Raw genomic sequence first — 13706 nt, 5'->3', positions numbered from 1 at the left:
CTATCCCCTTACATTGGGAATATCAACCCTGCATGAAATATTTCTCCATGTATGTTATGAATTGTGACCTCATGTAAGTAGACGTGGATAGGAGATCTGGACTCCTTGTGTAGTTCCTGTTTGCCTACCAAAAACATACCATCAAATATCTTCAGTTTTCTTTTTTCTGTTAGGCTCAGTTCCAAAAGAGTAGACATATATACAATATAAATAAAAAATACGATAAAATACAAGGTTTTGTAATCTATATATTTGTATTTGAACTCATTACAAATTGAGCTAGTTTCAATGTAAAAAAAAATATAAATATAAATATATACAAAATATAAGGTTTTGCACTCTACATATTTATATTTGTATTTCTTCTAAACTGTGTCAAAAATCAGAAAAGGCATGATAACAGAAGCTTTGACCCATCAAAACCTGGACAAATTTTGATGAATATCACCTCATAGGTTACCAGTTACCACTTTATAATACCTGGTGATTGGCTATAAGTTTTCCTGATATCATGTCTTGTATTATAGAAGGAAAAATCCCAAAGTCTCCCCATTAAATAAATCGATTCAAATACAGTTTCAAAGGAAAATAAACTTAGGCTCAGTTTGAAAGCAGTATAAATGCAAAAAAGAAGGCCTTACACTGTACATATTTGTATTTTCCATGTTCATTTAGTGGCCATCATTAAGCACATTACTATACAATGTCGACAAGATCACACCGGCCCATGTAGTGGCCCATCGGTTTATATTAGCGTTGAAGACTGAAGACCAGTAATCATAATTCACTTTTTGGCCAGGAGAGGAGAGTTGGGAGTACGGACAGAATTGGACCGGTTAGTTAAACTTAAAACCATCCATCATCGACATCGGCCTTTTAATGAGCCCAGATGACTTTAGGAACAAGTTTATGAGAACATGTCGAAGGGTACCTTGCGAGTCCGTGAAATAAACAATAAGCGTGCTCAATTAAGTCTATCTATCAAACTCTACTACAACCCCCACTCAACTTAACTCCCATATGTAATTTTTTTCTTTTGGGTCAAAAAGCCCATATGCAATTGGGCCTTTTAAAACACTTTCAATGCTGGTCTTGATTTGGGTATTTTTGTTAACTAGGAACTGTGTTAGCAACCATAAAAAATAAATGCACGTATAACCCTCCAAAAATCATCGGCGCCAAATTTAACAGTTCAGATTAAACCACCATCTCCAAAAGATCCAGCTTTCCCATCTTTAAGGGTCCGCATCAGCTCTTGTGGATATCCAACGTGGCAGGATTCTTCTACTCAGATGAACCTCAACTAGCAGTAACTTTCCTGAACAGTTATTGCACAAGATGATTAGGTCAGCAAAACATGCTTTAAAGTCTGAACAAACTCGGCCAAATTAACCCAAGTTCGGACACTAATTTTGCCTGATACTGCATTATAGGTTTTATGCAAGATCAAGCTTTTTCGGGACATGACTAATTTTTCCAGTGGTATATTTTTACCTTTAACAAAGATTGAAGGAGAATTCCAATTTGTGATAACAGAGTTGAATAAAGTCTTGCGTCTTCCCCTCAACATCATGAATACCTTTTCTTGATGGTGGAAACTCTCATTGGCACAATGGAATGATGCAGTGCCTGCTAGTTCATCTCTCCAAATTCATTTGATGATTCATATGGATTTCAAAACCTCTCCTAAAACAACTCCCCACTGAGTCCAGTGTGTGCCACCCTGCATTAGTTAATAAAAACAGGTTTCAGAAGCTAAGTAAATATTTTAGACACTAGCAATTTTCTAATGACAGATGCTGGTCCCCTTCGAGAGTACATACACCTCATGTTTCTACCATTTAGCTTTGTCCCAGTTTGGTACCAGCACTTTCGGAATCTCAAGATTTACATATGACATCAAATTGCCTCTTTATTCTGAAATCCCCACTTCTTGCTATTAAGGTTTCAGCTTAACCCAATGGAAATACAACAAAAAATCAAGCAAATACCTGACAAAAAACTGAGAAAGGTTCCCTCAATGGTCCATCACATGAAAGCTCACTTGTGCTCCCATCAATGAATGTTCCATGAGCAAATACCACCTGATCCATTATCCAACCAAGTGTTAAGATGCAAACAATATCTGCCTATTACATCTAACATCTAAACTAGATGGAGATAACAACAAAAGAAAAGAAAAGCAACTGGAAGGAAAGAAAAGAAACAGCAATATAACAAATTAGTAGGCTGCTAGAAATCATAAACTGGGGCTTAATCAACAAAAGACCAGATATAAGTACTCGATAAACAAGAAAAGGTCAATAAGCATTTTGTGCCAAAAATTAAATGTCCCTTAAAACATGCAACCTCATATATGAATCTTGAATATAATTTCTCATCTTCCCTTTCAGTAGAGCCTCTATACATATCTCCCCTTTGAAGATCTGCTTATTCCTTTTCCTTTAAGTGGGCCAGCAGTGGAAAGGACTAGATTCCACAAAATATAACTCCTACAAAATCCCTTTATGGACTGAGCTTGGATGAGTGGCAGATCTCTTGGACAACCAGTTGACAATCAAAAAGTTTTTTATAAGTGAGAGAGAAAGGAAAGACTATACAATGGCTTCAGGATGTGAAGTGGTGACAAGGCATCAATATACAGCAAAAACAGCAGAAATCATAAAAATTAATGCATTGTTCCTCTGAAACAGGAAAAAAAAGACCTAAACACCTATTACATAATCCATTTCTAAAGTTGACCAGAAATTCACCCCCAAAGAGTAGAGACACTGCAACACCTCACTAGCAACACAAAGGGAACAAAGGTTATGCAAGTTTCTTTTTCTTGATTTTACTGATAATAATATATAGAAAAGTAAATTAATTTAACAACCAAATCTTCTAAGCCACTTACACAGAAGAACCTTATTCATTAACTTGAAGTGCCCTAACCCTACACCAGTGTGTTTGCTGGTGGTACACAACTTAATCCATTTAACTAGGTAAGTAAATTACTCTACTAATCATTAGAACCCTGCCATCATCACAAATGAAATCACTCTTTCTTCTCCAAGTCTGCAAATAACATTGCCACCATTGAGAATAGAGACATGAAGTAGATGGGAAGATTAAAGAGTGCAGTTTTTACCAGCATCAGTCAATATCAAGAATGAAGCTTATTATACAAACCCAAAGCCATTTCCTCCACTTATGCTCAAACCGCATATACTAAGGTAGGCAATCAAAAAGCTCCACTAGGCATATGGTGATAAGCCTTTTTTAGGACCATTTTACGTGAACTCTGCTTCACATGTCTTTCAGAGTCAACATAAGTATGCTATTCAGCATCTTTCTCTCTTGCAGAAATGCACCTTTATACATGGAAATGATGAGCACCATGGCCCTTCATTCTACCAACCAAAAATTTAGCAATTATCATACAGTTGATACCAAATGGACTAATGGGCCAATAATATTGGGCATCACCTCTGCTCTTTGGAGGTCAAAGCAATAAAGGCTAAGTTGGCTAATCCAGTAAGAAAAACCTGCACATGGAATTCCTCCACCATGTATAAAGTCAGCAGTAGCAATATCCAAATGCTTTTTTAATCCCATGTGGGCCAACCAAGATAGTGCATTAACTCAAGAAAATAAGTGTGGAATAAGATCATCTACTCCACCAAATTATGAGAATAAACCAAATCAAATGTCAACAATATGCAAACAAAGGTGCTGATTCAACAATGACAATACATCATGAACCAAAAACTGATCACTGCAGGGAAAGACCTCCAACTATAACTCATCCCTCCCCACTCCACTTGCTAACTTGTCAACTATAGAGTTGGCTGACAAGGAACTAGCTAAATAATATTTTCAATTTTGATGCCTATTATCTAGCCCCATAAAATGGTGAAAGGTAAAGTTCTAACTTCTAGGATCTAAAGAAGAGCATCAATCTGAGACTTGGTGCGGCTACATATCTCCACCCTGATAGATGTCCTGAACCATCCAGGCCTGAAGAATTATAGTATTCTGTAGAGTACCTAAATGCCCCCCGACCCACCCAAATACCTGATGGCCCCAATAAGTCATGGAGTTGGTGGGAACCAGCTGATGCTTGGGGAACTTGTCCATGAATGCAAAAGTATGGTGGTTGAGATCAAGGTTTGAAATTTTGGGTGTTTCGGGGTTTAACCCGGTTCAAAGGGTAGACAGGCCTTAAACCGACCCCTCTGAACCATGTTAAAAAAAAAACTAAAAAAATAAGAGAAATGAGGTTCGATACAGGCCAATACACCCCTACAGGCATATTGGCCATATCGATATTTTGAACCTTGGTTGAGATGTGTTGAAGGTTCTTGAGTTGATATCCAACATTTTCTGTAGAAGCCTAATTGGGAAACCATTGGCTCCCTAGCTTTTTCACCATATGAAACATTAAGGTTCCAAACCAGTTATTTCAAGCCATCATTAACCCAGGTGGTCAGACCAGTGGCCCAGAGTCACAATCACAGTTCAGGTCAACCGTTAGCCCACTATCTTACCAAAAAACTGTTGACTCAGTCAATGATCTGTAGACCCAGATTTTTTTGAACCATTGAGCCATCTGACCTGTTCAATGAGCTTCTGGTTTTTATTGTTTTAATTTTTGAATTTTTTTATAATGACATCATGGGTTGACCCATTGACCCAGGGGGAAGTGGTTCAACCTCCAGGACCAGGTTTAAAGCACTGGTCCAAACTCCTCAAAAGGTCTCAAGCAAATGAGCTTCTAATCTGCGCTCTGTTCAAGATTGGTCCGAATCAAGCTTGGGTAGAAGCAAGGTTGACTCAATAAAAGGTTTCATATTGCAGTGTCATCCATTCACATTTTGCATAGAATATTCCAATTTTTTCTTGATCAGTAACAAATCAGATATTTTAATTTTTTATCTAATTCAGTACAAGCCATCTCCCAGTCTGTCTCAGTAGCATAGATAGATGCTTACTGGGAAAAAATCTAGGTACCATACATAGTTGTCAAGGTTGCATGTTATCATGTTTTTGTTGTGAGGAAAGTAAAAATCAAAATAATCTTCGAGGGTTTCACTTTGACAAAAGAATCAAACCAAGGAAGAGGAGAAAACAACAGCCCTCCATCGTTCCCACACAGTTCTTCGTTTCGTTCTCTGCTTCCTGGTTTAAAACAGTGGTTATGCCCCATTTTTCTCTTCCTTTTTGTATCTTTTCCCCAAGTTTTTTGAATCACTTTATTGGACTAAAACAAAGGCTCCACCCCCTTCTGTTGTTCTTAAATTTTGTCTATTTTCAGCTTTTTCTCTCATTATTGGTGTCTGAAACAGGGGCTCCGCCCCTTCTTTTATTCTTCATATTCTTCTTTTATTTTGGAATTTTTTTCACCAACTTTTCTGGGTCTAGAACAGGAGCTCCGCCCCCAAGTTTTCTTCTTCATTTTCTTCTTTTATTTTAGTACTTGTTCTCATCAAGCAAAACTGCAAAAAACACAAGCACAAAAGTAAGTGCAGAATACATAACACCAAAAAAACTAGTTCAGAAGGGGTAGAAATCCATCGGTCTCTTATTTTTAAATTCCATTGCCTAGATGAGGGCTAGGTGCCTGGGCGCCCCATGTTCGCCTAGCCTCGCCTTGGCGCCTTGAAAACTATGGTACCATAATAGCAGATCATAACTAGAGTCAGCAAACCTCAAACAAAATGTATGGATCTAGTGGGAACATATATCTTTAAAGTGTACAAGGAACAAACAGATCAGACTATTAGAACCGTCAAATTGTTAGTTTTTATCCATTAGATCATACAACATATTTCTTCTGAGTGTCCAAAATTATGTGATGGTTAAATCTTTAGCTGACAAGCATGAGAATGCAGGTTTGAGTCTAGATGGTTAACATCATTGTGGTTTAGTTTTTTTTACAGTAATGTAACTCAAAGGTTGGATCATCAAATGGCATCACCCACCATCCATGTGTATCCAATTGGAATAATGTCTTTCATGCCAAGAAAGTTAGAAGGCACAAAACCTTCTTGGCATGTTCTGGAATTCTGATCTCAGCAAATGTGCCTCAAATGCATTTAGAATCCCTGCTATTATACTTGAAGGTAGAAAGTAGGATAAAGATTCATGAAATCAATCCCCTCAAAGGCCATATCTACAACTGATTGAAGAAATCAAAACAGACAAACCTCTGATGCATATCCAGGAGTCGAACCTGCAACTGGCTTTATAAAAGATCCTACGGGACAACTTCTTTGTACAGCCTCACAGAAAGCAAGAAGACGCTCTCGGCTTCTAAGTTGTATTGCCTGAAATGCAGCATCATAATGAGTCACACCTCTAAATTCTTTCAACAAGAGTACAAAAGAACTAAACCAAATAAAAAAAAAAAAAAGAAAGAAAGAAAGAAAGAAGAAATAGCTTGTGTATCATAATCTTTTCTTCATTAAACAAAAGACATGTGACTAAGAATTTAATTGATCAGGATCAGACTGGAGAAGAATACAAAAAGAATGCACATACAGATCAAATACAAAATTTAAATGGAAAAGCAAGGATAAAATGGAATATGTTTTCCTTGAAGGATTATTTTTCTTAAGAATAAAAGGTTTGTGAAAAGTTCTTTTAGTAGTAAGGCTGCCTCAATCTATAGCTCTTTTTTGTTTAATTCAATAATTTTCAGAAATCTAGTAATAATTTTCTTGTAAAATCCAAATTTTCATATAATATAGCTGTTTCATTTATTACCTCAATGGGCACTACACTATGAAGACAATATAAAGCACCTTTATCCAAACCAACCAATTATATCGTTAGCCAGTGGAACAATCTAAAAAGCCAAGTCAAGCACATTGGCAGCAACAGAGATAAGTAAGATGAAACCTGGACTGTATCATGGCGAGGAACTCGAGGAAGTGGCTGCACCTTATATCCTTTAGATGTCATGACTTCAGCAATAAGGAAGCTTCCCTGACAAAAAGAAGAGAAGAGTGATAATTCTCCACATGGAAGGAAAATCAAGACTAATTCAACCCATAACATATTGCCTCTCATACCTTGACTGCTTCCCCAACCATTTGGGGTGAAAGAAACAAGCCCTGGAAGAAAGAACGCATAATATCACCTGGAGTTGAGCCACAATCTACCCCAAGACCTGGGGCAGAGAGACGAGAAGCGGCTGCTTTCACCCATTTTTCCCTTCCCGCAACATATCCACCACAGGGTGCAATAGTTCCACCTGGATTTTTTATCAGACTGCCAGCAATTAAATCTGCACCCTGCCCATCATTGACAATAACCTATCATCCCTTTATTTATGGAAGGAGTACAAAGCATTCTCATCACATACCACCATTGGAGGTTCCATGCTTTCCACAAATTCACCATAGCAATTATCCACCATGACCATACAATCTGGATTCTGCATCTGCGGGACATCCATCCATGAAATGGTAAGAATAAGTTAAGGAATTCACATCTACACCCCACAGAGGGTGTCCCACATACACATCTCAGTGTGCATTGGGAACATCTCCCAAAGTTCTCAGTGGGAGATGTTCCCAATACACAGTGGGATATGTTTTGGGGCATTCATGGGGTGCCCTCTGTGGGGCGCAGATGTGATCTATTAAGAACTTGAGAAATAATAAATTCAAGGGCAAAGTGAGACAAAAAAGGACAGGACTAACTTGCATGTCCTTTTTCCTGCAATGCTTAGTTGACTCCCAAGCATGGGGAACTGGGTAATGGCAGATTGGCAGTGACCCCTCATGCATAGAACCCCCCAAGTCAACAGACTGAATTAAGTGATTCCTTTGACTTTAGACCAGGCCACTTAACTCCTGACACAATCCACTTTCATTGACTTATGCCCATGCCATATGTCAATATTTAGATGCAAGGTGCCAACCAGCTGGTCGGTAAGGTCTCCTGCTGGTCGTAGGCCTGGGTTGGGGGATGGGCTACCCCCCCCCCCCCGGTTGTGTAGCCCTTCAAAAGAAATTAAAAAAAAAGAATATTGACAAAAAATATATGTCAATATTTAGATCTACACTTAAAATTCAGGTTGTTATAGATCCAGAAAAAAAAATAGATTTAAACTATTTTAAACTGCAAAAGAAAGGTATAAGCAAAATAGTAGATTCGTTTCATATTACATACTTTAAACAGAAAGTTCAAACAAATTAATAAGCAAGGTTTCCTCCAATTATGGAATCTGGATGACTCAAACTATTTTGCCACATGTAGGAATCTCATGGTCAATTTATATCATTCATCAGATAGGGGACGATTATTCTAGATTGACCACTTGTTCATTTTTCAGGTCAATATCATCCACATGCCCTACCTTGTATTTGAGTTTTACCGTACCAGTAAAAACCATCTTAAGCTATGATTTTATGATTTGGTATTATGAGTGCAAATACTTATTTTGCATATAAAATATAATTTTTTAAGAAGGTATTTACTAATGCTGAAACAGAAAAGCAAGAGTACATAGTTTTCGACCCAATATATATGAATGGCAAGGGGGCAGGGATCATATTCCCCAGTCCAGACCCCAAATTTGAAATAAATCCCCATCAGGGATAAAAGTTGTCCCCCACCCCTGATCCCTGATGGAGACAGGTTCCCCATGGGGACCCAAATCCATGAAATTTTTTAATTAACAGTATTTTTTGAAAAATAAATTTACTTAGAATAAAAGAAAATTTTAAAATATAAATAATATATATTTAATACGAATAATATATATAATTAGGATTGGGGCAGGGCAGGGATGTTGGGAACCTCCCCAACATCTATCATTTCACTCTTTGCTAGGTTCACCTTCAAGTCTAATACCATCTCAAACCAGAAGAGAAGATATCTCAGGTTAAAAATCTGGTCCAGTGAAGCATTACAAAAAAATAGGGTATCATCTGCATATTGCAGAACAGGAATTTTTGTACCAGAATCTTAACTTATTCACTTAACTTATTCAAATTTTCAACTATAGAATAACTAATCACATTGAAGAGGTACACATATAGAGGAAAACTAAATGGAACTTCCATTCTGATTAACTTCTAAATATGGAAGCGTATGAAAAAAGTAGCTCCTAATGGCAAATTCGCAACTAACTCCTGGTTAAAAATAGAAACTAAAAGCAACTTTAGCAGATCATGCTTTCAACAAAGCCCCATGCCTCTGAGGAGGTACATCACAAACCATCCTCATCCAAGCAGAAATATGAGCTTATTGACTAACCTTTTCGGGCCTAGTAAAGAACTCAATAACCTCCAGTAACTGAATGGATCAGCCCCTGCATCATCAAGTACTCTACTTTCCAGATGAAATACAACAAAACTCATCAAATAACTTTTGATTAAACTGAATGTATGACTTAGAATATTACATCCTTGAAAACTGGATTTACTCCACTCCAAGTCAACTAAGACTAAAAAGTATAAATTTAGGAAAAATTTTAAACTCTGAAACTCAGAAGTAGCATAATGCTCAAGGTATGACAAATGTAAATCCCAACCCCGCCCCACACCCCAGACAAGCCAACTTCCATGACACATGCACATAACCATCTGCATAAGTTCATTTTAACAGGGCATGGGCTAATAGCATTCTATCATAATTTGTTTCAAAAGATTGAAAGTGCACCTTAATTATCTTTATTGCTCTACCGATTTCATTTACACTTAAACTGCGGCGCCATGAATAACCACAAGATCTTTGTATTAGGGCACATTTTGTTTGAGGTTTCACAGCAAAACTAAGTGCATCCCAGTCAAGGCCCCCATCCTTTGCAAGCTGAAAAAATGACTGATATCAGATAAATGAAATTAAAACTTTGAAAACACAGAAATATTTGAGTAATTTACCGGGACTTCTCTGTACTGCACACCAAAGTCTTTCAAGGAACCAAGTCCATAAGAGTCCCTAATTCCAATAACTTCCTCCAATGTGTCATAAGGAGAACCAGCAACTGCTAGAAGCTGATAATTGAATTGATCTATATCAGACTACTAAAATTAAAATGAGTTGAAAAAAAAATCCACAATACATTATAATTTATATAGGTCTTTTATTTGATAAGAAGTACCTAAAAGCTCACCTCATCCCCTGGCCTTAAAAAGGCAAATAATGCACAAGTGATAGCATGTGTACCAGAAAAGAACTGCCGAAGGTCAGAACAGAACCAACATATCAACTCACATATTAGAGCTGCCAACAAAATTTCCAAAAAAAAAAGAACATAAGCCAACCTGTGCACGAACAATTGCTGATTCTGCTCCAACAATTTCTGCAAAAGTTTTGTCAAGTGCTTCACGTCCACCGGCTTCATCATGGCCATAGCCAGTGCATCCAGCAAAGTGCTAAGGCAAATGAGATTGTGAATAGCATCATTAGACAGCTTGATCAATATATAAACCACAGCTAGGAAAATTAACACCAGCATAGAACACCCATTATATCATGATGAAGGAGACAGCTATCAAATCACATACACTTAGAAGTTACTTAATCCACAGAACAAAGTGTTGCATTCATTAGAAAGATTATATGCAAAGCAGCAGCAGAAGTCATGACAAACCAAATGAAAAACCATTCTATTCCCTGAATCTAGTGTTAAAAATTAAGACACAATTCCAATTGGGCAACCAAAAATAGCAGAATACTTGAATGGGCAAGGCATCATTTCAAGTATTAGGTCAAAAAAAATATATGAAAAGATCACATCCATATGAATTCTGATGTATGTGTGGGGTAAAGAGAGAGATCCCCAAGCTCCAATAAGGATCATTTTTTTCACTGAACTATTAATAGTATCAGGTCTCCATTAACATTGCCTTTTTAAAACTAAAACTAAGCAACAACTAGAGCTCCACGTTAGTTAAAAATTATCCACCCAATATCAGGGGGAGAGGGGGGGAGTTTGGCTAAGCTTTTAGGAACAACGTTTTTAAATCCAGCCCAAAGGCTGAACTGCTTTTCCCTCCTGGTGAATAGCTCACTAGTTTACCAAGTCAACATTTTTTTGTGACCAGACAGGATAAAGGTTGACCCCAACCTGAATTTTGACTGGACCACCAATCCAACCAGCTGGGGTGAACAACAGGTCGGAAACACTATTTAGGACTACTTCAAAGCCATTCTCTCCATAACAAAAGAACATGCTAAATCAAACTTTGTCCACACTATTTCTGCCCTTGTTTGCGTAAGCCATGATAATTTCCTTCTTGGTTCTCTACTCTCAAGCCTTAAGTGATGGAAGGTCTTTGCCACCATGATAATGGACAAGGGAGAAAGGGATCATCATCATCATCATCTAAGTCTTGTCCCAACTATATGGAATCAGTTACTTGAATCCTGTTTCGCCACTGTTTAGTATCACATCCATTGTTAAATAATGAGCCCTTAAATCATTTCTTACCACTTCAACCCATGTCCATTTTGGTCAGCTAGCTCTTCTAGCCCCTTCAACTTGTAATAGATCACCTCTTCTTATGGATGCTGTAGATAATCAATAATCATCTCCGCACATGACAAAACCATCTTAGTCTACTTTCTCTCGTTTTATCACCTATTGGAGCTACACTTAGGTTCCTTCAAATGTGTGCGTGTGTGTGTGAGAGAGAAAGAGAGAGAGAGAGAGAGAGAGAGAGAGAGAGAGAGATTCAAGACCAAGATAACTCATATCATCTACTGATTTATAGCTAAACAACAATGTAGTTACCTAGCTCAAGTGCTCAACACTTTGAGAGATCATATATCAAATATAAAATGAAAAAATAGTGACAAACGTTGCTCACATGTTATGATTTATGCTCAAATAGTGTATACTCTTCCCTCTTACTATACAGTGTACAATAACACGGTTACCCACTCAACACCTGGTGAGATAATACATTAATGGAATGGTAAATGGAAAAATATGATGTTGACATTACCAATGCCTTACACACAAATAGTGTTTATTGTTCACTCTTTTCTTTCCATCTTGACAATTCGACTTTAAGTGTTTTTTGGGGGTTGGACTGCTTACTCTACAAATAAAACGTGAATAGACTATCATAATCATGTATAGCCTACGTATTAAAAGCATCTTAGTAACATTGCATTCCACAGTTCGCTCAACATAAGAGGACTAAAATTCCTTTGAAACTAATTATTGTATACTTGAAACTAAAGGAGTTTTCATATTAAAAGAAGTGTATAAAGCAATGATAAATTTCTATTAAGTGTTCAACTAAAATTTTTGAACTTTCTACATTTCTGAATTTATCAACAGTGCATCAATTGAAAATATTAAAGGTCATGGTACGGAACAGTATTCAAAAAGATCGAGTTTTGTATTTGAGGTTTAAGTTGAAAAATCTCGCTTACATGAGATCCAACCCGGGCATTTTGATAAGCTTTAAGAACACGGATGGTATTTCGCGCCACCAGATTATCCACAGCTCTGAACTCTGAGTACAGAGAATCCACTGCTTCTGCAACCTGAATTCCAGTACAAAATTAAGATACGCAAATTAAATTTGTAATCCGTAAGACGTACATCAGGTTTCAAGTGTCCAGCAAGGGTGACAAGGGTTATTTACGAGGTTTAACCGTTTAACAACATATTAGATGGGCGGGAATATTTGAGCTTCTAGGTTTTTTTCACTAAATAGCATCTCGTCTTAGGCTTTGGCAGATAGAGTATGATGATTCCTAAATTAATAAAAGCATTGAATTCTGAGCTTAAAATTCCAATCAGAAGGTTAACAAAAACAAATATTATCGTTTGGGATATGGAGAAAGAGATTCACGGCTAATCGAAGAACTTTACCTCTGGAACGAAGGGATGATGGTGAGCGGGGACGAAGTCTTGAGAGCTGGAACGAACTGAAACCAAAGCTCTTGAGCTCGAACGAACCGAAACCAAGGATGTGGAGGTTGTTGTTCTACCGGGAAGTGTAGGATAAGTAGGGGTGGCGCAGGATAAGACCCACATTGTTCCGAGAACTGGGAGACACGTCTCACGCAGTGGTCCGAGTGGTACTAGAATATCGTCCGGGAACCATAGAGGATTTGGAGTGAAGGACTGAAGGAGTGCCTGCTGCTTTGATAGTTGTGCTTTATCTGCTGTGAGGTGTGAGCTGAGCAGTTTGAAATTTCGGAACCACGTCAGATGGGCCTCACCTCAAGCTCAAGTGCTCAGCTCCCATAGTCCCATGTCCCAAGATGGTAAATTGATAGCCCAATAAAGGGCAGTTTTGGCATTTTGGAGGGAGACAAGGATATGTCAAGAAAAGATGAAACTGACGAGGTGATGATGCTTTGCTAACATTTGACTTTTGGTATAGTAAAATGGAAAAAGGATGAAAGGGCATCAGGCCCAAGCCCAGGCCCATAACAGAATCAGGTGGGAATGGGATGTAAATTATGTACGTGAAGGATGGTGACTGGGCAGTGGGCACTTCACACTTGGGCAGTGACGTCCTTGGGATTTGTCAGCCATGAGGCAGCTGGCCTGCTCCGTCCTTCAGTTTAGATGTTCACAGAGACAGAGTACGCTGTAGAGCTCACACGTGTTTCTCCTCCTCCGTCCTCCCCTCTCTCTCTCTGATTCTTGCAAGAACTCTGTACACGCTCTAAAAGCATTGGAAGTCAGCCACACATTGAGAATAAACAACTCTTCACGAAAATATTCCCAATGTGCGGCTACG

At 37.9% G+C, this 13706-nt stretch overlaps 1 protein-coding gene across 1 annotated transcript; it reads right to left on the bottom strand.

The window, feature by feature from the left end:
* Positions 1-1009: 1009 nt before the first annotated feature.
* LOC148877893 (uncharacterized) lies at positions 1010-13203 on the bottom strand. The gene is made up of 13 exons (XM_088946126.1): positions 12827-13203; positions 12382-12495; positions 10260-10370; positions 10109-10171; positions 9876-9989; positions 9655-9804; positions 7349-7426; positions 7056-7277; positions 6883-6969; positions 6189-6308; positions 1992-2084; positions 1495-1723; positions 1010-1318 (listed from the first exon to the last, which is right to left on the bottom strand). Exons 1-12 carry the CDS (start codon positions 12989-12991, stop codon positions 1664-1666), a joined length of 1377 nt encoding a protein of 458 aa, XP_088802252.1. The 5' UTR covers positions 12992-13203; the 3' UTR covers positions 1010-1318; positions 1495-1663.
* Between the last annotated feature and the right edge of the window lie 503 nt (positions 13204-13706).

The sequence above is a fragment of the Nelumbo lutea genome, chromosome 1 (genome assembly GCF_056320005.1).
Source record: "Nelumbo lutea isolate HS-2025 chromosome 1, American lotus-T2T, whole genome shotgun sequence".
Lineage (NCBI taxonomy): Eukaryota > Viridiplantae > Streptophyta > Magnoliopsida > Proteales > Nelumbonaceae > Nelumbo > Nelumbo lutea.
This window is presented reverse-complemented; position numbering and strand designations above follow the sequence as displayed.